Source organism: Cyprinus carpio, chromosome A5 (genome assembly GCF_018340385.1).
Source record: "Cyprinus carpio isolate SPL01 chromosome A5, ASM1834038v1, whole genome shotgun sequence".
Classification (NCBI taxonomy): domain Eukaryota; kingdom Metazoa; phylum Chordata; class Actinopteri; order Cypriniformes; family Cyprinidae; genus Cyprinus; species Cyprinus carpio.
The window spans coordinates 6,102,664-6,130,523 of NC_056576.1; the positions used below are offsets into that span (position 1 = coordinate 6,102,664).

The 27,860-nt window shown below is 32.8% G+C and overlaps 1 protein-coding gene across 1 annotated transcript in view; it reads right to left on the minus strand.

The window, feature by feature from the left end:
• Positions 1 to 7,255: 7,255 nt before the first annotated feature.
• Positions 7,256 to 27,860, minus strand: part of LOC109066134 (target of rapamycin complex 2 subunit MAPKAP1-like) — a 38,606-nt gene continuing 18,001 nt past the window's right edge. The window contains exons 7-12 of the mRNA XM_042757250.1: positions 25,463 to 25,572; positions 13,179 to 13,286; positions 12,824 to 12,964; positions 10,950 to 11,087; positions 8,303 to 8,400; positions 7,256 to 8,206 (exon numbers count right to left, since the gene is read on the minus strand). Coding sequence (XP_042613184.1) covers positions 8,084 to 8,206; positions 8,303 to 8,400; positions 10,950 to 11,087; positions 12,824 to 12,964; positions 13,179 to 13,286; positions 25,463 to 25,572 — 718 coding nt within the window. The 3' untranslated portion in view covers positions 7,256 to 8,083. The remainder of the gene's footprint in view (positions 8,207 to 8,302; positions 8,401 to 10,949; positions 11,088 to 12,823; positions 12,965 to 13,178; positions 13,287 to 25,462; positions 25,573 to 27,860) is intronic.

Consider the following 27,860-nt stretch of genomic DNA (forward strand, 5'->3'; position numbering starts at 1 on the left):
GTAGGAAACAACACGTGCTACAATTGGAACGATGACGTCACATGTTATTGTGTTTAACCTCTAGAGGGCAGCAAAGCGCGAGCTAAACTCTTTTTAGTTTGCATAAACATTTAATCAGGGCTTGTAGGCTATAGATCACTAAATATAAGGGCTATGTTTAGAATACCATACTAATTTTAATATTGCTGACGTATGTACTATGCATGAACTTTATATATGCATAAAATACCCAGATTACTTTTGTCGGTGTGTAATACAGAACAGAGCGCGCATGCGTGGAATACTGTATCTCACAATGGAATGGGCTCGACTTGTTTTATTACTATTTTTTTTTTCTAAAGTGATGAAAAACAAAAAGTTTTTTTCTCTATTTTATAACTCATTGGATTAACAGACATTTGATTTGAGCTGAGAGTAGACCGAAATGCTGTTTAAACAAGGTGCTTTAAGACATTATCATGCAAATTTTAACATCCTGGATCTTATCAGTTAATGCACTTAAATTAAGTGAATAATGCACGACAGCTGAGATGTATCTGGTCAGTGCGTTCAGAAGCGTGCGTGTTTGCAGAAGTGAATATAAGCGCGTGCTCAGTTTGCATCTGTCGCCTGTAGAGAGCAGTCAGCTTCCGTCTGAAGAGCTGCTGCTGCTGGAAAACACACAAACAGAGGATATCCATGGAAAACAAATGAATACGTGAAAATGCATTTTACTGCTCCAGGCTGCCTGATATGAATCAAACAAACACGCGGCGTTATGAATGTGGCTCTTGGTATATTGCCTGCTTGTTTTGCTGAATGTGCCTGATGCTTTATTAAAACATTCACAGAACCTTATGATTTTTAATTTTAATAAATTACAAAATCACTGTGCTGTACCAACCTGGTGCAAAAATGCAATATATGCATACAACCATGCAATCTTATGTATACACACACACGGTGTGAAAAATTGTTGGCCCCCTTCCTGATTTCTTATTTTTTTGGCTTGTTTGTCACACTTTAATGTTTCAGATCATTAAACAAATTTAAATATTAGTAAAAGATGAACACAACATGCAGTTTTTAAATTAAGGTTTTTATTATTAAGGGAAAACTAAATCCAAAACTACATGGCCCTGTGTGAAGAAGTGTTTGCCCCCTAAACCTAATAACTGGTTGGGCCACCCTTAGCAGCAACAACTGCAATCAAGCGTTTGATAACTTGCAATGAGTCTTTTACAGTGCTGTGGAGGAATTTTGAGGTCATGCCACAGCATCTCAACAGGATTCAGCTCAGGACTTTGACTAGGCCACTCCAAAGTCTTTTTGTTTTTCTTCAGCCATTCAGAGGTGGACTTGCTGGTGTGTTTTGGATCATTGTCCTGCTGCAGAACCCAAGTTCGTTTCAGCTTGAGGTCACGAACAGATGTAATAGGATTCTGGTTAGGGATTTTTTTGTGAACAGCAGAATTCATGGTTCCATTTATTACAGCAAGTCTTCCAGGTCCTGAAGCAGCAAAACACCCCCAGACCATCACACTACCACCACCATATTTTACTGTTGGTATGATGTTCTTTTTCTGAAATGCGGTGTTACTTTTATGCCAGACGTAATGGGACACACACCTTCCAAAAAGTTCAACCGTTGTCTCGTCAGTCCACAGAGTATTTTCCCAAAAGTCTTGGGGTCATCATCAAGATGTTTTCTGGCAAAACTGAGACGAGCCTTTATGTTCTTTTTGCTCAGCAGGGGTTTTCGTCTTGGAACTCTGTCATGCAGACCATTTTTGTCCAGTCTCTTTCTTATGCTGGAGTCATGAACACTGACCTTAACTGAGGCGAGTGAGGCCTGCAGTTCTTTGGATGTTGTTGTGGGGTCTTTTGTGACCTCTTGGATGAGTCGTCTCTGTGCTCTTGGGGTAATTTTGGTTGGCCGGCCACTCCTGGGAAGGTTCTCCACTGTTCCATGTTTTTGTCATTTGTGAATAATGTCTCTCAGTGTGGTTCGCTAGAGTCCCAAAGCTTTAGAAATGGCTTTATAACCTTTTCCAGACTGATGGATCTCAGTTACTTTCTTTCTCTGTTTCTGAATTTCTTTGGCTCTCAGCATGATGTCTAGCTTTTGAGGATGTTTTGGTCTACTTCACTTTGTCAGGCAGGTCCTATTTAAGAGATTTCTTGATTGTGAACAGGTGTGGCAGTAATCAGATCTGTGTGTGGCTAGAGAAACTGAACTCAGGTGTGATAAACCACAGTTTTAACACTTCTTCACACAGGGCCATGTAGTTTTGGATTTAGTTTTCCCTTAATAATAAAAACCTTCATTTAAAAACTGCATGTTGTGTTTACTTGTGTTATCTTTGACTAATATTTCAATTTGTTTGATGATCTGAAACATTAAAGTGTGACAAACATGCAAAAAAATAAGAAATCAGGAAGGGGGCCAACACTTTTTTCACACCACTGTATATAAGAATGCAAATGTTTGTATGCATATATTAATTTTTTTAATCTCTCCTTTTTTATCTCTATGGAAAAAGTGAAAATTAAAATCTTCGGTAACCAAGGGCAATATATATAAATTATATAAAAATATAATTTAAAACAAAACCACATTTCATCCTTTAAAAATTTCCAGGCAGCTCTGAAAACAATGATACTAACACTGAGTGCATCAACATTCAAAACAAGTGGACTGGAAGTCAGACTACCATCTAAACAATTGCACTCGGCAGAACACGAAATGTACTGTGTGCGAAAGCCAAACTGACACCATCTGGAAAGAGACCAGTGAAGATGCAGAGAGACACTGCAGTGCTGCAGAGCCAAAACAAGCATTGTGACAGAGCCGAGGAGATGTTCACAGCAGAGAAAGCAAAAACAAGCCTCTTTCTCCTGCAACAAGAACTGAGAAAATCCATCTCCGGCTCCGTGACTGTCACTCTGCATTAAGTTTATTGTCTCGGTTGTGGCGAGGTCTCAGGATATTTTTAACCAGTGTCTATCGCTGTTTCTCAAGGAGGGCAGAAAAAGATCTCTCAGGGGCCACAGCTGCAGAAGAACCTCAAGACAGAGGCGTCTGTAAGGATGTGTCCTCAGCCAGCTGGGCTCTGATTCAGTGTTTAACCCGAGGCGAGAGTCCTTACCTGGTGTTGAAGTGCTGCTGCTTGCATCCTTTTTAAATGAAGTCCATTGGCTAGTTGGTCTTTTTCGCTACACTGCAAAGTGAAACACAATCAGTGGTTTCTTAAACAGCATTCATGCATCTGATCTTGGGGCAAACACTGTGGAGTTCTTCATATTCAGATGAATTTGCCGATCCCTGTTCAAAATGGAAACACTGAGGCAAAGATAAACCCATTAATCAAAAAGTAGATATTAGAATTCCAGTCAAGAGAACCAGACGAAAAACGTGAAAAAATGAAAATGTCGAATCTATTGCAGAATTCACAACAAACTCAACTAACATTTGCAAACAAAATACAAGTGTGCCAGATAGATAATAAAGCTGTTAGGATTTAACAGTCATTATAAAATAAACATTACCCCAAAACTTTGACTAAAATGTATTTAAACGTAACACAAAGGTAATCGAAACAAGACTATCCAGACATTTGTTATATCTAATATAATAGCTGAATTTGAATATATAAATATATAACAAGTACACAATTTACTTATAATTTGAATATATAAATATATGATATACAAATATAATTTCAATTTCTACAAAAAATTTACAATATAATAAATGTACATACTAAAATAGTACCACAATTTTAATGTAAAAAAAGATATATATATATATATATATATATATATATATATACACACACACATTTTAATTACTACAAAAATAATAAATTATATTTAATATTTCATTATTTCATTTTTGTAGGATTTTCTTTTTTACACCAAAATAAAACAGAATAATTGCAGTAATTCAATTTATATATATATATATATATGTGTGTGTGTGTGTGTGTGTGAAATGTATTCTTATAGTATATATTTAAATATTTTTTAAATCTAAATTAGAATGAAAACATTTTAAGACTTATTGGATTTTTTTTTACTAAAAATTATGATTTAAAATTATTAAATTTATTGGAATTATATATATATATATATATATATATATATATATATATATATATATATATATATATATTCCAATAATCTTTTATTTACATCTATCTATCTATCTATCTATCTATCTATCTATCTATCTATCTATCTATCTATCTTTTATACATAGTTGTAAATCATTTTTTGAGTATATTTTACAAGAAAATTGTTTAATTTAATTAATAAAAAAAAATTAAATGTGTTACTTGCTGTTTCTTTGTAATTATTTGTGAAATTTGAATCAATATTCCCTCTAGTCAAGTAAATCCTACACCAAATAGTTTTTTTTTCTTATTTTTTTTTTTTTTGTTTTAAAGTATGAGATGCAAGTATGAGTATGAGGGAGCTGCTGCTTGATTTCTCTTTCTGTTGGTTCTGTTTGTTTTTTTTTTTTTTTTTTTTTCTCTTTTTTTTTTTTTTTTTTCTCTCTCTCGTCTCTCTCTCCTCTCTCTCTCTCTCTCTCTCTGTCTCTCTCTCTCCTCTCTCTCTCTCTCTCTCTCTCTCTCTCTCTCTCTCTCTCTCTGTCTCTCTCTCTCTCTCTCTCTCGAGGCCTGTAGGGTTGGTGGAGCAAAGCAAACAAAATGTGACAGAGTAGAGACCCGTGCTAACCGGAGGCTAACAAACGTTCTTGGCTTTGTATTAATGCTGGAACAAAGAGATTTCTCTACATTATACAGAGACCAAACTCATTCAGCGACTGTAAGAAGGAAGTGGACACGTCACTGCATTTGACAACACGCATAATTTTTCATGTAGTGACTTACTTTAAAAGACTGTAGCATGACTGCTGTTAAAGTCAGCGTGAATTCACATTTACTTTATGAATACATTTTGGTGGTCTTATGAGTTATTTTTTTGTCTTTCATCAGAAGATACATCACTTTAATCAAAGTAGGCTGTATCTGATACAATTATGCATTTGGCAGACACTTTTATCCAAAGCGAAAATGCAAAGCTTTAAAATGCATTTGATCAGTTTTCTCGGGAATCAAACCCATGACCTCTGCATTGCTAGAGCCATGCTTTTACTGTTTGACAGTTAATAGCAATTACTAATAAATAATTACTAATAATTGTTTAGGCTACTGTAACAGGTATAGTTAACACAGGGTATTTTACAATAGTTAACAGTAATTTAATGCTGGTTAATGTTAATAGTAATGTTAAATAATAATGTTAAGAACAGTAAATAAAAAAATTGAAAAAGATGTATTGGATATAGTATAATATATAATAATATAGTATATTATATAGAATATTTTTTTAAAGAAGTGTATTTTTGCTTAATATACTTCACTCTCTGATTTGTAATATTACATATGCAAAAGATGTTTCTTGTTTTGACTTTAATATGCAAGTAAATCGTTCAGATGTTTTCACATTCAAGCATCACTTGCTTCTTGCAGAAGTGAAGCTAACAACTTAGCACTAAACTCTACCCAATGCACATTATTATAGTATAATTTATTATATTATAGTATTATTTAATTATATTTATATTTTAGTTTATATATATATGTATGTAGTGCTCCTGTAGCTCAAGTGGTAGAGCATTGCGTTAACAAGCGCAAGGTTGGGGATTCGATTCCCCGGGAACACATGATAGGTAAAAATTGATAGCCTGAATGCACTGTAAGTTGCTTTGGATAAAAGCGTCTGCTAAATGCATAAATTTAATTTATATATATCTTATATTACAGCATTAATTAGTATTTTGACTTAGCTTAATGTTTTTTTTTTTTTAATTTTAGTTAATTTTCAGTAATTTTATGTGCTTTATGTTCTTGTTCAGTTCAGTTTAAATTTCAGTTTTACCAATTTTAGACTTCAATTAGTTGCCAAGACAACATTTTAAATTTATATTAAAGTAAAATATAAATGTTAGATGAAAAACTTATTCCAATTCATGAAAATGATTTTTAAGAGTTTTAATTAACGATAACAACACACACCAAACCATATGGACTCAAAAAAGACAAAAAATGGCAAATATAAGGTGCCCTTGACAACAAACCTTTAATATTTTATCTTACTTCCATACTTTTAACAGTAGATTTCATGTAAAACCTAGTTACCTGCCTTTCTGTCTAAAGAGGCAGCAACCCTTTAAGACACTAACCTAGCTGTGATAAAAAAAAAACAAAAAAAAACAAAACAAAAAAAAAACCCTATGCATTTGGTTTATAGCGCTCTACATACACTCAAAAAGTGAGCAAAACACATGTGAAACTCAGCTGATTCCAATAGAGTTAGAGATACAGTACTAAATTATAAATGAAACAGAGCTATCTACAATCATTAATTTACATGTACTGAATGAAATAACTGATTACTCATCTGCCAGCTTGAATGAGCATCACGTCACAATGCATTCTGGGATTGCCTTATCTGTGAAAGATGCGTGCAATGCTGCATTAGAATTTGTCCAAAAGAAGCAATCTTAAAATTAAACACAATTACGCTTCCTACCTTATGCAACAGCGGAAACATGAAAACCCAACAAAATGACACCAGGACAAAACATATCTTTTCAGTTCAGTCTTTAATTAGAAAATCTACTTATATACAGTATACATGTACTGTAGCAAATATTGATTTCATAGGCCGCATGATAACCACCCCCCCACCTCCCCCAGCTCATCAGAATATTATAAATAAAGTTTATTTTGAAATGTCTATTCATCTGTTATCCCTGTCACAGGAAAACACATGCTCTCTTTGTCCATCCGTCAGCGCTGAACTGAGTACCAGTCATCGCTCTCCGGCTTTGACAGACGTAAAAAAAAAAAAAAAAAAAAAGATCAGTCAAGACAACATGGCAGTCGGAAACCTGAGTCTGAACAGTTTTGGAAAGAATGAACACCCTGAATCCAGTTTAAAAACAGCAGCGTTTGAAGTGGAGTTATAGAGCGAGAGTTTCAGGTCGAGACGGCAGACGCGGATGAAATGAACCTAGTATAATAATTATCTTTAACATTTATAGAGAAATGTGGCAGAGACGGTCATACATTCCCATTGCAGCCCAAGAGGACAGTCAGAATAAACCAAAACATCCGTCGAAAAGAGACAGACGGCGATTGGTTCGTATATATATATATATATATATATATGAGACATAACGATTGGTTCGTATATATATATATATATATATATGCAATCCGCATAGGTGCAAAAAACACATCACAGTAAAAAGTAGTTATTAATTTAATATTTGATCATTAAAAACCAGTCGTTTCTTAACCTGTTATCCTCCTCTGGTGGTAAAAAGAGTTTCCCGACTTAACCAGCGGACGCTTAAAATCTCGAAGAACGCATTCGTCCCATTGATCTGTAGCAGGCACTGAAGTACTATGGCCAAAGAGGGTTTGTCATCAGACCCTGAATGCGTTTGCTATTTACATTTTCGTAAAAAAAAAATAATAATAATTGCGATCCCTTTACGTGTCAGTGTCCGATGCGGTTTAAGTTAACGTTTTTGATACATACGGGAACAGCTAATACGGTTCGCTTGCTCTTTCTGGCTTGTAAGTGTCCGACTGCGTTCGTTTGGTAAGGGTTTATGTATAGTTCGTTTGGAGGCAGTGGAAGTAAGTCTCTGACGCAAACAGCAGCAAGTTCTCGGTCCTTGGCATACAGAGTCCAGCCGATGGTTTTGTCTTGTCTGGGCGACGGCTGTGGCTTCAAATGTTAATACAATTGTTTAATTCGATTGTTGGTTGGTTTTGCTAGTACATTCGAGTGACAGCAGAGAGCATTAGTGCTCTGATATGATTAAGGACCGTCAGTCCAGGAAAGGCCGACACTGAGAGGCTGATTTCTCCATCCGGATGAGACATCTGTCTCACATTTCCTCCATATTTTCGTCGAAACTTCTCGCTATCCTTCTATTCTGTATATTTTCCTGTCTATCTCTATGCCTCCGTTCACGCAGGACGTTTGGTTCAGAGTCTGCTGATCGGTTTGGCCACCAGCCCTACTGGCCCGACTTTTTGTCCTTCTGGAAACTGAAGCTCGTGCGACGGTTCAGTTTGCGTTGTTTCTGGGCGAAGTACTCTGCCCTTGACGTGCTGGCACGGGATTCCAGGATGTAGTTCACCTGGGAGAGGAATAGGAAACGACATACTTCCTGTGAATATGATCAAATTTATACACAAAAAATGCAGTTAAAACAACACAAAAAATAGAAACCTACCTTGAGCACAATCTCATTGACTGTAGCAGCATCACACTCAAAGTACAGGGCTTTGTAATCGTGGTTGCTTAGATATGTGAGCTTAAAAATTGCATGACCTAAAAAGAAACCATAAAGATCTTTTTACATTCAGCAAAAAAATGACCAGATGATTCAATATACATGTGCATGTGAGCTAACAGTATTTGTTAAATTTTTTATTATTATTTACATTTGGGACATCTATGAATATTTTTATGTATTATTTGTTTTCTTTTATTATTTGGGACATCTATGATTATTATTATGTATTATATGTTTTTTTTTTCTTATTATATATATAATATATATATATATATATATATATATATATATATATATATATATATATATATATTTTTTTTATTATCATTATTTTTTTTATTTTTTTTTTACATGAAAGTCTACAACTGCAATCATTTTTATTAATCTTAGTTTTGCCAAAATATTTTTGGAAATTTTCTATTATGTTAGAATCAGTCATTACAGCTCAGCAAGAAAAATACAGTATAATCAAAAAAGTTTCTTGCAAATTTACTCTGAATAGCAGATGCCATGTGGATTTTAAATGCATGAAAACATTTTTATCTTGAGGATAAAGTTACATAATTTAGTTAAATAATGATAAATTGATCATTTCAGAAAGAAAGATCAATCACATCTTATGATGGCAACAAGAAAGCCTAGAACACCCCTAACAATATAATAAACCAGGGCTGACAAAATTAATGTGATTAATATCATATTTAAGGAAATATATACACACTGGTCAAAAGTTTGGGGTCAGTAAGATTTTTTAATGCTTTGATATTCTTTTAATGTTTTGATTTAAAAAAGAGCAGTAATAGAAAAAAAACAATAATATTGTGAAATATTTTTAAAATAACTGTTTTCAATGTGAATATATTGTAAAATGTAATTTATCCCTGTGATCAAAGCTGAATTTTCAGCATCATTACTCCAGTCTTCAGTGTCACATGATCTTCAGAAATCATTCTAATATGATGATTTGATGCTCAAGAAACATTTCTGATTATTATCAATGTTGAAAACAGTTGTGCTGTTTCATATTTTTTGTGGAAACTGTGATACACTTTGATGATAAAATACGACTTTAAACATAATTAATCTCAAATATTGCCTTTTGCATCTTTGAATTTGAACACACAGGACACATAGAAATAAATGGTCCTGCTCCAAAAGTAAACGGCACATCCTGACTGTGAGACTGGAGCATTTCCAGGCGTAGCCGGAGCATCGGTGTGCGCCGCAGCGTCTGTGAGCAGACTTCAGCAATCTGTCTGCACTTCATCAATCACTGTTAGCAGCACACGTCTGGAGAGCTGCGCTCGTGTCCCTGTCATATCCGCTAAGAAGAGATGTCTGCATCACTTACCAATACAAACCTTACAGAAAGGCTGCGCAAATAGATTTTGTTTTTCAGTAACGGAGTTCCCTGTAAGTGTAATGCAATATAAATCCCTTTGTGAGTTTGCAGTGCTACACTGTATCTGTCAGTCACCAGTGATGAGGGACATCAAAAGAGTTTCTACATAAACCCGAGACGTTTTCTCTGAGGAGGCAAGAGAGGCAGTGCCTATTACTTTACTGAAAGTATAAAATAAACAATAATTAATATATGTATGTATGTATGTATGTATACACACACACACACACATATATATATACACACACATATACATATATATATATATATATATTTATATTTATTTATTTATTTAATTTTAGAAATTAATATTTTTATTCAGTCACTTTTAATATTTTATTATTAAAGTGATATTTATAATGTTACAAAATGTTCATCAGTGAATCCTGAAAAAGTATCACTGTTTCCATAAAACTATGCAGCAGCACAACTGTAGAATTGGGCCATGATTATGTGTAGTGTTTATTATGTTGTATGTATGAATATTTTGATGATTTCTGAAGGATCATGTGACACTGAAGTAGGGTTATTATAGTTTACTAATACAAAAAAAAGTTATTTAAAATAAATGTTAACTGGAATAAAATAAAATCTTTTACATACAATATATATATATTTAAAAAATATATTTCATTTCTCGTATAGGCCTATTTATTCGTATACATAAACTTTTTATTTCAACTACTTGACAGGGCAACATTTCTCATTTAACTTGGTTAAACTAAAATAAAACTAAAACTGAAAAATTTATTTATATTTATTTATATATATATATATATATATATATATATATATATATATATATATATATAATATATATATATATATATATATATATATATATATATATATATATAAACTACAACTAAAAACAACAACACACAACAAAATATACTACAATTTAACCAAAATTAAAATGAAAATTCTAAATTTAAATAAAAACTACAATAGCACCGTGACTGAAGACTGGTCTAATGGCTGCTGAAAATTCAGCTTTGTCACCACAGGAATAAATAAAATTTTAAGATATATTAAAAAAGAGTTTGTAACAATATTTCACAATATCAGTGTTTTAAGTGTATTTTTGATCAAATAAATGAGTACATATTGACCTCATAACTTTTAAATGGTAGCGTATATAAATAAAGATTTCATGCATATTTCACAAAACTGAAGACTGACTTGGACTCTTCTCCTCCACCAGGTCACAGGCACACAGCAGATCCGAGTCGATGGAGATTGGCTTCTGTCGGATCCAGAACTTTGTGCTTGTCTTCTGATTGGTGACCGGATCAATCTCAACCTTTTCACCAGAAATTCCTGAAAAAGTGAGGTGGTCTTATCTTAAAAATCACTTATTGATAAATTTCAAATTTCAAGAGTTTACATTAAAACGACGCCCAGGTTTTAAAGATGAATAGGTGGGTGGATGTATTTCCCTGTTATTTAAATATGAAAGGAGAACCAACCCAGACTGACACTGATTGTGTAGGAAACACTGCGAGAGAGAGAGGTCTGGAATATTATTACAGGTCTATCTCAGAAGCACACACACACACACACACACACACACACACACACACACAGTCTATCCATAATGGATGTGACAGCTGTCAATCGTTCACATGACTTAAAAAAATAGCATGCAAACATCAGTGTGTCAGAAAAAAATTCCAGCCTGTCAATCACACTCCTCAAGAGATTCCCTGGCTCACACAGGCTTCCTGCGCCTGGAGCGCTGCTGTAATTGGGATGGAGCTGTGACTGGAGCAACTGACAAGTGTGCTGGAATTTTTTTGTGTGTGTTTTCACAAAATAGGACTGTGTTTGATCTGAAGACCATCTGCCAAACTTTTGTTCATGAGTTGAGTCACGCGCTTCGAGAGGTGAAGAAACTGAGAAGTCAGGAGAAGCAAAGAAGAACTGGAGATAATTTCTCAAGTCTCTCTTTCTCTTTATACATATATATATATATATATATATATACAAAATCTTAGTTATATTATTTATGGAAAATATAGAAATACTAATATAATTTTCTATATTATAGTAGTATAATATAACTACAATACACACACATATGTATATATTAATATATTATATAAATAAAAATAATAAATAAATACAATCGTCCATCTATATAACAATTATAGCATAGCAATTTATATATACAAAATTATATAGTATTAATATTACACTATAATATAATAATAATAATAATAATAATATATAAATATTACACTACATTAATTTACGATTAAGAGGAAAATTTTAGCATGCAATGTTAAAATCTTAGTTGCTTTATTCGCATATTAAAATGAGTAAATATTTATTTATATAATATATAATTTATTTAACAAATATATATTAGTTATTATACATTTCATAAACTAATATAAATGATACATAAAAATAGATGCAATCTTCCATATGTTATATATTAATTCATATGTAATACTAAACTATAATATTTTGTTAATACTATATAATAATAAAATAATATTTACTGTTTTATTATTATTTAATTATTATTTAATGTGACCCTGGAGCACAAAAGCAGTCTTAAGTCTCTGGGGTATATTTGTAGCAATAGCCAAACATTGTATGGGTCAAAATTATTGATTTTTCTTTTATGCCAAAAAAGATATTAAGTAAAGATCATGTTCCATGAAGATATTTGATAAATTTCCTACCATAAATATATCAAACCTAATTTTTGATTAGTAATATGCATTGCTAAGAACTTCATTTGGACAACTTTAAAGGCGATTTTCTCAGTATTTTGATTTTTTTGCACCCTTAGATTCCAGATTTTCAAATAATTGTATCTCGGCCAAATATTGTCCTGTCATAACAAACCTTACATCAATGGAAAGCTGGTTTTGTGGTCCAGGGTCACATATATGCTATATTATACCATTTCATACTACTAACACTACATTAAAGTACTCTGTTTTGTCCCTCTGAATCTGAAGATCTGGATGCTGGTCTGTGTTTTGGCAGAAGTAGAGCCAGATATTTCATCAATGTAAAATATAGTGAATTAGAAACAGTACCTAGCTGCACGTCTGTGGTGAAGCGGAGCTTGTGGATCATGCTGATCTTGAAGGACTTGTAGTGGTGGCTGCTCAACATGTCCTGTACCGTAGTGATGTCTATAGGTGGGTCCTCCTCTGAGCTCTCCTCGCCTCGAGAACCTGCGGATGAAGACGGGACGGGATGAAGAAGCAGATGTGTGCCTTACGTGTGCATCTGTGCACTTTACATTTAATGGTGCTGTTAATGATGCTCAGTAAAGTGCATCAATTTAATTCAATCTAAATACAAGGAAAAACTCTTCAATGAATGTTGAAACGTTGAAAGATCATGTGCTGTAATAGCAGGAGCATCAGAAGTGTCTTCAAAACCCACTGTTTTCTCGGACCAAGCAGAACTCCATGGTTCCCTGGCTCTCCAGCGTACTGTCCAAATCCACCGCCACATTCGGTTCGGTTTGCTTCTCCAGTCGATACATGGGGCCTGAAACGAATCACACAAATTCTTAGCATTTCAATTGAGCTGTAATGAATTTGGTTGCACATGATCTACAAAATGCATTTCACTGCACTGGTCGAGCTCAAAGATCATTACTAGTGTAATAATATTCAAAGATCATGTGTTCATGCCATTAAACCATTAAAGTGTTTACATGTTGCAGACACATGAGTAAACCACACATACAACTTTATGCATGTTTGCTAAGTATTTTATCAAATTATGTAAATTCTCGAAACAAATCACACCTATAAGACCCCTAAGAGTTTGACATTCTAATGAGAAATAATTGCAAGAATCATTCATTTGATTCTAAAAACATGCTTTTAATAAATTGACAACATATCTTTCGATCTGGTCGGGCCCACAAACAAATGAATCTTATGAACCAGTTCTTTTATTGATTATCGAGTTTACTGAATCAAATAAACTCTTGTTTACATGACAGCGTAAACAATAATAACTTATAAATATATCTACATTACCATTCAAAAGTATAGGGTCAGTTTCACTTTTTAAAGGGGTCATATGATGCAATTTAAATTTTTCCTTTCTCTTTGGAGTGTTACAAGCTCTTGGTGCATAAAGAAGATCTGTAAAGTTGCAAAGACTAAAGTCTCAAATCTAAAGAGATATTCTTTATTAAAGTTAAGAGTCAACCACACCCTCCTGAAACGGCTCGTTTTAACACGCCCCCACATCTCTACGTCACTATGTGGGAAGATTTGTATAACGCCGCCCAGATGTTCAGGCAAAGAAAGAAGGCGTACCTTTTATTCTCTCTGTTGCCGCTGCTGCCATGTTGTGAAGATGCTGTGTGTTTCTTAGTAAAAGTGAAGCTACTTTGTTTGGTCTTCTAAAAGAGGACACAACTAGAAATCAGTGGTTAAGTTGTATTTCAACACTGTTCCAGAACAGTTCAACCCAAATATTCAGATGTGTGCAGCGCATTTTATGGAGGATGAGGACTGTTTCCTGAACCAGTAGCCTGCAATGTCTCTGTGGCACAACCGCTGTTTCAATAAACTTTGCAAGGACAGTCTGGGCTTCTATCTCACAGCCTGTAAGTAACGTTATGTTTTTTTTTAAATATTTAAATAATTTGCCAATGATGATTCAAAAGCAAGTTTTGAGCAGTAGAGTAGGCTTGTTGTTTGTTGTTTCTCCAATCACAAATGCAGACATGGTTTTATGTTTACGCAGCGCATTACGCAACGCAACTGAGTCTCGTGCTGCTGGTCTGGGAGACGGCTTCACAGTGTGTTAAGGGGCACAACATTTCCGTCACATGCTTGAGGCATTTGGCCAATCACAACACATTGGATACCTGGCCAATCAGAGCACACCTTGCTTTTTCAGAATGATGAGCTTTGTAAAAATCGACACATTTCAGAAAGGAGGGGCATAGAGGAGAAACAATAATGTACAGTATATGAAAAATAATGTGTTTTTTAACCTTAAACTGCATAAACACATTGCATTACACCAAATACACAAAATAATGTTCTTTTTAGCAACATCACATGACCCCTTTAATATTGCTCAGTGCAAACAATCTAATTTGACTTTTTATTGTCCAATCAGACGGTCTCTACCCATCTAAGACCTAAAGACCAATTAGCTTTGACCGATCTTCACAAACTTCTCTCTCTCATTTTGAGAGGTTTATGAAGATAAGTCAATAACTATTCCCTTGCAGGAGCAATTGATGGCTATAAAAAAGGCTGTTTATTTCTAGTCAGAAGCAAGAAACAATGCCCAGAGGCAGGATCAAGTTTTCCCTCTTTTTTTTCACCAGGAAAGAAGGGAAAGAAACAATACAGAGAAGCTGCCAATCTAAATAGGGCAAACACTAAGGGCGATATTTACCCTTTCGCAAATACCATGGTTTTCCAAAATGTCACCAGAGTCTCCGAAAGCTTACAACCTCTACGGAGGAAGAAATCTGTTCAAGACAGCCTCCAGCACAACGCGAGATAAAGCAGAACACAAATGAAGTCAACGAGTGTATCAGTTCTATGCAACACTTCAGTTCTGGGCCTGACGTGCAGGAATCGGACTAGTTGAGTGTATGGAAGAAGGAGAGAGCATCTCTCTAAATCTACAGGAGAAAATGAGAATCCCTGTGACACGATGAACAGAAGACTCTACCTACTTCAGAAACGCACCATCTGACCCTTCACAAGCTTTCCTGCGACCCTGCGCTGATCTCAATGATCCAAGAGGATACTTCTGTCCATTTTATCATGCGTCAGGTGAAAACTGTTGGTCTGGTCACTCAGTAAAGTAACAACACACCTCTCACTGACCAGACACATATCAAATTATATTTCACATTTAGAGTTTATCTGCAAATAAATGATTTCTAAATAATTTTTATTTCTAAATAATTCAGAAATAAGAAAATACCGTGCATTAGCTGCATTTATTTGATTAAAAAAAAATACATTAAAAACAATAATAATGTGAGATTATTATAATTTACAGTCAGAGTTCCAACAAATGTTATCATTAAAAATTCCATATAAATAAAAATAAAAATAAAAAAAAAAAAAAAAATATATATATATATATATATTATATATATATATATATATATATATATATATATATATATATATATATATATATATATATATATATATAATTACATTTAATCTGTTATCAAGCTTTAATTATATTTTAATTCTAATTTTAGTTTATTTTATTTACATAAAAGTGTGTGTGTGTGTGTGTGTGTGTGTGTGTGTGTGTGTGTGTGTGTGTGTGTTTGTGCATATTTCATAGTGAAAAACAAATGATTAAAGGTGTAAAGATTAAAGGTTCAATAGTGTTGTGAAGTACCAAAATTTCAGTAGTCGGTATCAATACCAGTAAAATTTCAGGGTTCTCGATAACTGAACTTTTTTAACTATTTGAAAATAAAAACAAATTAATAAATTAATTATTAATGCTAATAATATTAAAGTGAATAATACATAAAAAGCTGAATTTTCAGCATAATCACTTCAGTCGTCAATGTTTTTTTTAATGTTTTCAAGGATGCATTTATTTGATTTTTTTTTTTTTGAAGAAGAAGAAAAGTAAAAACAATAATATTGTGAAATATTATTACAATTTAAAATACTTTTTTTGTGTGACTATATTGTAAAATGTAATTTATTCCTGTGATCAAAGCTGAATTTTCAGCATCATTACTCCAGTCTTCAGTGTCACATGATCTTCAGAAATCATTCTAATATGCTGATCTGCTGCTCAAGATAAATTTTGTATTATTATCGATGTTGAAAATAGCCAACTCAAATATTTTTGTGGAAACTGTGATACGTTTTTGTTTTTTTGTTTTTTTCAGGATTCTTTGATGGATAGAAAATAACAGCATTTATTTCACATTATGAATGTTTTTACTGTCACTTTTGATTAATTAAATGCCTTCTTGCTGTATTAAAGTATTAATAAAAAAAATAAAAAATCTTACCCAAACTTTTGAACAGGTAGTGTATATGGCAGTAATACTATATATGGTCATTTATAAAGAATTCAACTGATGTGCAGTCACAGGTGTGTGTGTATATGAAAGACTTCAGTGATCAGATTTCAGAGCAGTTTTATAATGAATCTTTAATAACTGGAGACCAGACGTACCATGTGGAGCTACAAATCCAATCATTTTGTGTGCATGTGTGTCATTAAAATATCAAGCCAAGTACTGAATAAAACAGCTAATACTAAACACCAAGAAATCCACACAAATACAGCAACTGCTGAAAATGTTCGTCTTTGTATAATGTCTCAATGCGTTCGCCCTAAACACATAAAGCATAACGGTCACAGTCTGAGCTCATCTGTAGTTCACACACAGGCACAGCGCCTCCCAAATGTCACCAGCATTTACCCTGATAAGGCTCATAGGATGCATTCAATCGCACTTATCTCCCCCAACAGACCCACCGAGCTTTACAAACCCCAAGCCGCTCATAAAACTAGTCATATTTTACAGTGCGCACCCTTTAGTGTCCACACCATTATATATTCACTCAGTTTAACTGCTAAACAAAGCAATACCATATTTTTTATACCAGAACTTTTATTTTTTTTTACTTATTAGACTTTATTAAATATCAGTACGAACATTTAATTTATTTATTTTAGAAAATTAAAACTAATAAGCATTAAATTAACACAAAATTAAATAACAATAAATAAATAAATACATAATTAAATATGTATTATTTAAATATAACAATCTGTTTAAATTCCTTTAATTTGATTTTAGTATGTAACAAGATAAAAATGTTCGTCAAGTCAAACTTTAATTTTGCTTGAGAAAGCCTGAGTTTAAATTTTAAAAGTTTGGAAAGTTTAAAAAGTTTAAAAAAGTTTGAAAAGTTTGAAGTTTGAAGTTTGAAAAGTTTAAGAAGTTTAATTAAGCAAGTGACTAGCATGTCATTAGCATGATTAGCAACGTTACTAGCATGTTTTTTAGCATGATACGCTAGTTACTAGCATGTTTTGGCTAACATAATTAGCAAGTTACTAGCATGTCGCTAGCATGTTTCTAGCATGATTAGCAAGTGACTAGCATGTTTTAGCATGATTAGCGAGTGACTAGCATGTCGCTAGCATGTTTCTAGCTGATTAGCAAGTGACTAGCATGTCACGTAGCATGTCGCTAGCATGTTTCTAGCATGATTAGCAAATGACTAGAATGTTGCTAGCATGTTTTTTAGCATGATTAGCAAGTGACTAGCATGTCACTAATATGTTTTTTAGCATGATTAGCGAGTGACTAGCATGTCGTTAGCATTTTTCTAGCATGATTAGCAAGTGACTAGCATGTCACTAGCATGATAAGCAAGTTACTAGCATGTCGCTAGCATGTTTCTAGCATGAATAGCAAGTGACTAGCATGTCTGTAGCATGATTAGCAAGTTCCTAGCATGTCACTAGCATGTTTTTTCTAGCATGATTAGCATGTGACTAGCATGTCACTAGCATTTCACTAGCATGGTTTTTAGCATGATTAGCGAGTGACTAGCATGTCGCTAGCATGTTTCTAGCATGATTAGCAAATGACTAGCAATGAGCTAGCATGTTTAAGGCATGATTTAGCAAGTGACTAGCATGTCGCTACCATGTTTTTTAGCATGATTAGCCGGTGACTAGCATGTCGCTAGCATGTTGTTCTAGCATGATTAGCAAGTGACTAGCATGTTGCTAGCATGATTAGCGAGTTACTAGCATGTCGCTAGCATGTTTCTAGCATGATTAGCAAGTGACTAGCATGTTTTAGCATGATTAGCGAGTGACTAGCATGTCGCTAGCATGTTTCTAGCATGATTAGCAAGTGACTAGCAATGTCAGTAGTCAGTAGCATGTCGCTAGCATGTTTCTCTAGCATGTTAGCAAATGACTAGCATGTTGCTAGCATGTTTTTAGCATGATTAGCAAGTGGCTAGCATGTCACTAATATTTTTTTAGCATGATTAGCGAGTGACTAGCATGTCGTTAGCATTTTTCTAGCATGATTAGCAAGTGACTAGCATGTCACTAGCATGATAAGCAAGTTTACTAGCATGTCGCTAGCATGTTTCTAGCATGATTAGCAAGTGACTAGCATGTCAGTAGCATGATTAGCAAGTTACTAGCATGTCACTAGCATGTTTCTAGCATGATTAGCATGTGACTAGCATGTCACTAGCATTTCACTAGCAATGTTTTTAGGCAGGATTAGCGAGTGACTAGCATGTCGCTAGCATGTTTCTAGCATGATTAGCAAATGACTAGCATGTCGCTAGCATGTTTTTAGCATGATTAGCAAGTGACTAGCATGTCGCTACCATGTTTTTAGCATGATTAGGCCGGTGACTAGCATGTCGCTAGCATGTTTCTAGCATGATTAGCAAGTGACTAGCATGTTGCTAGCATGATTAGCGAGTTACTAGCATGTCGTTAGCATGTTTCTAGCATGATTAGCGAGTGACTATAGCATAGTCGCTAAGCCATGTTTATAGCATGATTAGCGAGTGAATAGCATTTCGCTAGCATGTTTCTAGCATGATTAGCGAGTGACTAGCATGCGCTAGCATGTTTTAGCATGATTAGCGAGTGATCTAGCATGTCGCTAGCATGTTTTTAGCATGATTAGCGAGTTACTAGGCATGTCGCTAGCCATGTTTTAAGCATGATTAGCGAGGACCAGCATGTCGCTAGCAGTTTCTAGCATGATTAGCGAGTTACAAGCATGTCGCTAGCATGTTTCTAGCATGATTAGCGAGTTACTAGCATGTCGCTAGCATGTTTTTAGTATGATTAGCGCGAGTGACTAGCATGTCACTAGCATGCTTTTTAGCATGATTAGCGAGTGACAACATGTTTCTAACATTATTAGCATGTTGCTAGGATAGATAGGATAGATAGATAGATAGATAGATAGATAGATAGATAGATAGATAGATAGATAGATAGATAGATAGATAGATAGATAGAAAGAAACAGTCTGGAGATAGCTATAGATAATCGATAGATAGATAGATAGATAGATAGATAGATAGATAGATAGATAGATAGGATAGATAGATAGCTAGAAAGAAAGAAACAGTCTGGAGATAGATAGATAGATAGATAGATAGATAGATAGATAGATAGATAGATAGATAGATAGATAGAGTCAGATGATAGATAGATAGATAGATCGATAGATAGATAGATAGATAGATAGATAGAGTCAGATGATAGATAGATAGATAGATAGATAGATAGATAGATAGATAGATAGATAGATAGATAGATAGATAGATAGATAGATAGATAGATTAGAAATATTAGATAGATGAGTTTTGAATGAGTTTTAATGGATTAGAAATAGTACATAGAAGCGAAGCTTGATTGAGTCTAATGGGTTTTAGTTTGTTTAGTTTTGAATTTTGACAGTTGGAGCTTGGCTAATCTGAACATTCCGTCAATAAAAAGTCTATGGGATTTTATGATTTTTAATCTTCATTTTTATGAAAACCATAAGTCCCGATCAGTTAGAAAAGATAGAGCACACCCGGCGAGATCAGTCAGAAGAGCTGGGCTGAGTTTGAAGTCTGTAGAGTTAAAGCTCTAGGAGGAGTTAGAGTCAGAAATTTTAGTCTCAGAAAAAGAATAATAATAATAATAATAAGTTTAAATAGTAGATCAGTAAGTTGGCTTTCTCAAGCCAACTTAATTATACTTTTAATTTTGGTGAATCGAGTTCAGAGAAAAAATCCACTTATTTAGAATGGGTTTATGTTTTTATTCAGAATGTGTTTATGTTTTTCAGTTTTTTGTTTAAAGGTGTTTAAAGGTATTTATAAGTTTATTTTACGTTTTTTTTAAATGTTTTATTTGGTTATTTTGTAGTTTTAGTTTTAAGTTTAAGTTTCATTTCTATCCAACTTTGTGGAATATTCTTATATGTAACTTCTGTATCTATCCACTAACTATATTTTAATGAGTGTTTATAACGGTGTAAACTCACCATATTGCTTATGTGGGGAAGAAACTACGTACCATGAGTATTTCTAACTGCGTAGTCAGTCAGCTGAGTCTGTTTCATACGAAGAAGTTAAACTGCAATTATATTTGTTTGTTCTTTTGTGCCAATCTTTCCAAGAACTATCAGTTAGTATGATATTTTAGATCTCAAAAGAGGAAGAGGTCCAAAAACCGAGAAAAAGACTAGTTTATTTTTGAAAGTCATGAGGTGTTGGTAATTATAGTCCTTCTATGCTTTAGATGACGACTTCTGTTTTGAACAATTGTTTACTTTGAAATTATAGGGTATATAAGCGAGCCTTATGCACGCTGCAGATCAGATTCTTTTGAGACTCTCTTGACTCTCTCTATCTTTCAAGCTTTCACTTCCTCTTTCTTTGGCTTCACTCGAACACTCATAGACTCAGACTTAGAACTTTTACAGGTTTTTATTCAATTCAGATACTTTGATACTTTTATTTCGGATACTGAGTACAGGTTTTTATTCAATTTAATTTTATCTGATATAGATACTTTTGATTGGGATAATTCAGATATCTTTTTGATTCAAACTGAATAATTGTTTATGTTTGGTTACAATTTTTTTTATTGTTTTTTTTATTAATAGTTGGTTGGTGTAATTAATAATTGGTTTGTTGTTATTAAATGTGTTATAATTTTTTTTATATTTTCTATATTTTAAGATGATTATTATTATTAAGAGTTTTGTTTCCAAGTTATGATTTGTAGTTTCTGTTTTCTATATTCTTTTGAATAAATTTACATATTACTGCACCTTGACCGTTTGGCTTGGATTCGATTTTGCTTCAAATTTATATTTTGAATTAAAAATAAATGTATTATTTTATACATGCATTCATTTTAATTTTGGTTAAGTTGTAGTATATTTTGTAGTTTGTTGTTGTTTTTTAGTTGTAGTTTATATATATATAAGAGTATATATATATTATATATACTATAATCTATATATTATCTTATCTATAATAAAGATATATATATTTAATTCAAAATAAAATTTGATGCATATATATCAAATCTTAATTATATTTGATTTATATTTTGAATTAAAAATAAATATATAATTTATGTATTTGTGTGTGTGTGTGTGTGTTTAATCAATGTTTATAAGTGTTAATTATATTTTTATTTTTAATTTTAATCATTTTGACTTATATTATAATTTATGTATTCGATTTTATATTAGTATTGTTTTTTTTTTTAAAAGTCTAAAACTAATACATTAAAAAAATTCATTTATAATGTAATATTACACACACGTCAAATATCAAATATTTACTTTAACACATTATTTAAAAGAAAAAGAGGTATCTGTTAGTTTCCTGTTCCTTGTTTAGATCCAAAAGGATGAAAACTAATATACAATGGAAGAACAACTGCTCACAAGAGAAAGAAAATGGCCAAACAGTGAACGGCTGGTGCAGAAGAGAGTGGACAGAGGATCGGATCGGTCTCTTGTCTCCGGCACGTAAATAAACAATCAATACTCATCTAAATGCAGATGAGAGCGCGGCCCGCACCGTCTAACGTTTCTCTTCTGGACCAACTACCCCATCACATCCACTCAAAGTGTCTTCTGAGACACCATCTTGGACTAAAAGAGAAACAATCACCTGCAAGATGGGATACTGGGCTGGGACAGAGCAATGGCTCACTGCCCTCAGGGCAATTCTCTAGGTTTATTTCCAATTAAATTCCCTCTGAGGGCTCTCCTGGGCTGCTGTCAAATCAGTCCGTCTCTGATGAGGCTGTGCATCAAACACAAGTACTCTCAAACCACTGGAACTAAAGACGCAATTATAACTGAGTGTGCTCATGCTTTTAAGGGCAAGCAGATATTTCTCTCTATCTTTTTATTTAACTGAGGCATGTCTAAGATGTCCCAAATTCAAAAAGAGAAACACTGGGTTTGTTTGTTTGCCCCAAAGACTGAGCCGCACGAGAGGACTGAGCTGGCTATTCCTCTGATACCTTTAAAAAGACAAAGAAACACGGTTCTCACAGAGACAGAGCATTTTTTTCTCTTATTCTCGCCATCTTTGTTGTTTCTAGAAAAGCTGTCAAATACTTGTATGGTTTTAGTAGAAAGAGATGCGTTTCCAACCCAAAATAGCATCCAAAACTGGCTCACGATAGACTATTTGTGAATTTCAAAGTGCTTAATGGTTTGAAGTGAAAGGCAAGTGTCATTGTGATTAGTATTATTATTTATATGAATTGACTTAGTTTAGTTGTAGTTGTATTGAAATTTGGTGTCATGTGAGGAAAGTCATTGAAATTTCGAGACTTGACCATTTTAAGAGAGCATGTTAAGGAGACTATAAAATAGCATCTACAAATCAAACCAAAGATCTGCACAAGATGGCTTAAATTGCTGAAATATATCATTTTTAAATACATAATTTTTTTTTTTTTTTTTTTTATTAAATATGACAAAAGCCAAAACAATGACAAAACCATATATGAGACAATTTTAAAAGTGTGATTTCTAGATTTGGAAAAGTCATGGAAAATAATAAAATCTTAAAAAAAAAAAAAAAAAAAATAAATATAATAATAATAATAATAATAATCATAATAATAATAATAGGAATTTCTATCTTGAGTATACTTTTTCTATTTTTCTAGCTATGTCAAGTTCTAAAATGTTTGAGTATATATTAATTTGACACTCAAATAATTAGAATAATTAAATTATTTTAATAATTAAAAATGTAATAAAAAAATTACCTAAACATTAAAAACAAACATTTTTGAATTCTGGGAATTATTTATCATTATTAAATTATTTTAATTTAACCGAAATGTATATAATTAAAATGTATATAAATTAAACATTAAAAACAATTGTTATAAATTAATAAAAAAATTATAATAAAATGATTTATTTACTAAACATTAAAAAGATTTTAAAAATTAGAAAAGAAAATTGTGGAAAAATAAATGATTTATTATTAATGAAATAATATTAATTTAATTTAAATTAACATAATATAATGAAAACAAATAAGTGTTAAAAAAATACAATAATTTGCACAATTAATATACAGTATAACAAAATTAAATAAAAAATATTTATTATTATTTCAACTAACCAATGTAAATAATATTTTAATATAATTCAAATTTATGTAATATGAAGAAAATTAATAAATACTTTTTTTTTTTTATTAAATAATTTTAGAAAACAGGGGGTCTTGGATTCACAAAGGTTGAGAACTGCTGCTACAGACAGTCAGTTGGGTGTTGATGAAGGAGTATGTGATCCATACTGATGAGGCTGTGTGGATACACACAAGACAGAAGCGAAGACTACAGCCTCTTTAAACTGACAGCGCTAGCCTCCAGTGCTCTTACTGAAGTGAACCTCTCTCGCTGCAGGCTGTGACCTCAGTGTGTGGTAAATTCAGGAGAGATGAGGCTCCAGTGGCTCTCCACACGCCATCATTTTCACTGCGTTTCATCCATTTTCTCTCTAATATACTTTTGTTCCCGCACCATTGCTTTCCATTCTTTCTGTGCACTTCTCCATCTCCAGAGTCAGTCTACGGCTCAATGCTCCTCTCCTCACCCCTCTTATCTCATGCTGCCCCGGCTCATCATGGCCGTCAAAGGGGCGATCCGTTACCTGTGACTTTTTGTATTAAAGTCTCTGGTCTTATCAGATTCTGCCCCATTCGGCGATGACAAATTAGGACGGCACATTGCCGCGGTTATCAGGCCAAATCACAGCAGACGGCTTCACTTACTTTCTAAGATGAAAACTACACGCACAAAAACCAGTTCGACCGACGATTTAAAGCCACCATTTGCTATGCTTCTTCCAGCTTTTATTTTTTTCCCAGTAAGTGCAATTATAATATTAGTCAAGGTTTCTTGCACCAAAAACAGTCCAGATTTTGTTTTTTATATATTGTTTGTATGTTTGCAAAAGTGATGATTGCTGTTTACTGTTAACTATTAAAAATATTAAAATTATAACGTATATAATATAAAATTATGTTTTAAAAAAATAAACATTAAAAATATTTACTATTATTTCAACTATAGCTAATTTAAATAATAAAATATATTATAAAAATATAAGTATTAAAAATATAATTTAATATAAAATATATTATATAAACATAATATAAAAAGATAACTAGTATATATATATATAAGATATATATATATATATATATATAGATATTAGATACTATATATCTATATATACATACTAAATAATATAAATAAATAAATAAATAAATATTAGTTTTATGTTGCCTTGACAAATACCTGAATTAAGTTGAAGTATAAAATTTACTAAAACTGAAATAAAAATAAATTAAAGCCAAATAGACATATTTAAAAACAAATAAAAATAACAAAATAGATAAAATTGCCAAAACGTAAACCAGAATTAAAATGAAAACAACAACAACAACAAAAAAGGCCAATGCAAAATATGAATAAATGAAAAATATTAATAAATACTATAATGGTATATAAACTAAAATAACATTGAAGGCCAACCAAAATATATAATTTAACATTATAGGATTAGGAATCTGAGTGTGAATATAAAACACATCCATCTGTTCACATGAAGTGAGACGGGAATCTTTGAGATGTCTCACCTGATCCTTTCTGGGAGCCTTTCCTCTTTTTGAGTGCCTTCTGCAGAATATCCTTCATGGTCACTTTCTGGCTGTCCACTGGGATCAGGGAGAAACCATGAGCGGCGTTTCTGTGTGTGAGGAAGGCAAATCATCAGTCATAATGAATACATCCTTAACGTTTGCATTAGGTGTGAACTTCCTGTCTAAAAGAGCATCGACACTGAGACCATGACCTTGGACCTCAGGATTGTGCTTCGAGTCTGAACCAATGGCTGAGCATATTAGATTCAGATATATGAACTAATAAGGCATCAAATCATTAGCTTCATGATGAATTTAATAGGATTTTAATGTTTTCCCAGTTAAACCTGAGAAAACTGAATAAAACTACTGGATAAAATCAAGTGATACTGTGATCATACCATTATTGTAATATATCAGTGTATTATGGAATCATTACCTCAAATTACCAAATCTTATTTAATGCCATAAAAGAAAAAATATATATTTTCTACTAAGAAGTGTTTTTAACTAAAACATAAAAAATTAAGAAACATTTGCGTTAATTGAGACAAAATAAAATATTTTAAAAAATTTTAAAAAAATCATTAACACTAGTTACTAGCAAAATTAAAATAAAAAAAAATACAAAAATAGTAGCATATTAATTATACTAAAATACATTGCAACTATGTCTTATGCTTCATTAAGATTTGATTAAAAATAATGCATTTTATCATAATAGACAACGACAGTAATCACTTAAAATTATAATTTGTTAGCCAGTGAAACTGGATTTTGAACAAATACTCAGTTATTAGATTAATTAAGCTTCATTAAACTTTTCAAATTTTTAAAATTTTAGCTATATATTAGCTATATTTTTGAACTCTTTAAGAGACATAATAACCTGTGGTTCAGTAAGCGAATGAGTCAGCTGAGCTGATTCACTGAGGAAATGAGTCGTCTGACTGATTCACTGAGGAAATGAGTCGTCTTACTGATTCACTGAGGAAATGAGTCGTCTTACTGATTCACTGAGGAAATGAGTCATCTTACTGATTCACTGAGGAAATGAGTCGTCTTACTGATTCACTGAGGAAATGAGTCATCTTACTGATTCACTGAGGAAATGAGTCGTCTTACTGATTCACTGAGGAAATGAGTCGTCTTACTGATTCACTGAGGAAATGAGTCATCTTACTGATTCACTGAGGAAATGAGTCGTCTTACTGATTCACTGAGGAAATGAGTCGTCTGACTGATTCACTGAGGAAATGAGTCGTCTTACTGATTCACTGAGGAAATGAGTCGTCTTACTGATTCACTTTTGAGGAAATGAGTCATCTTACTGATTCACTGAGGAAATGAGTCGTCTTACTGATTCACTGAGGAAATGAGTATGAGTCATCTAATTCACTGAGGGAGAATGAGTCATCATCTTACTGATTTCCCATCACTGAGGAAATGAGTCATCTTAGTGATTTACTGGGTGAGTGGTTGGTGTTAGATACACACAACTAAATACATATTTTGCATGCTACAGTAGGCTTCAGAGTACATGACGGCAACAGTTTTTAAAAGAATAACTCTGAATTACTAAGAATTATAACGAAACGATCGGTCATTTTATTAAAAAAATTATACACTTTTTGCTCGTCTTGTCTAGCTCTGCGATGCGCATGCATACTCTGTGTACAATGGTTCAAGGCAGGGTATGTCTAAAAACTCCCAACACTTTTCTCCTCCAACTTCAAAATCGTCCTACATCGTTGTTTAAATTTTTATTATATATATATTTTTTTTTGGAAAGAGTGTTTGACCATCCTTGCATGTTCACTTTGTAAACACTGGGTCGGTGCTTCTGCAGCGATTTCGGATGATTTTGGAGTTGGAGGAGAAAATGAGTTGGGAGTTTTTCGACATACCCTAAGTGTACCCTAACTGTGTTTAGTTCGAGTTTTCCCGGGTCTGCAAGCACAACAATTGGGCAGGCATAAATATGCTAATGTTTCAGATTGACGTCACCTTGAAACAGCTAAAGATTTGTTTTAAAAACGACTCGTTTTCATGACTCGGAGTCGACTCTTTCTTTTGAAAGACAATAACTTTATGCACGGTGCACTTTTAGATTTAAAACTTTGCAGGATGTTTTCATTCGCTTTGAGCTGTATTACACACTGCATGAAAGGTCATTTTCAAAAATCCATAATGGGGTACTTTAATATAAAGATAAAAATGCCATAAAAATGATAATATTGTGAAATATTATTCCAATTTAAAATAGCCGTTTTCTATTTAAATGTGTTTTAAAATATTTTATTCCTGTGATGCAAAGTTGAACTTTCAGCAGCTATTACTCCAGTTTTTAGTGTCACATGATCCTTCAGAAATCATTCTAATATTTTCAGTTCTT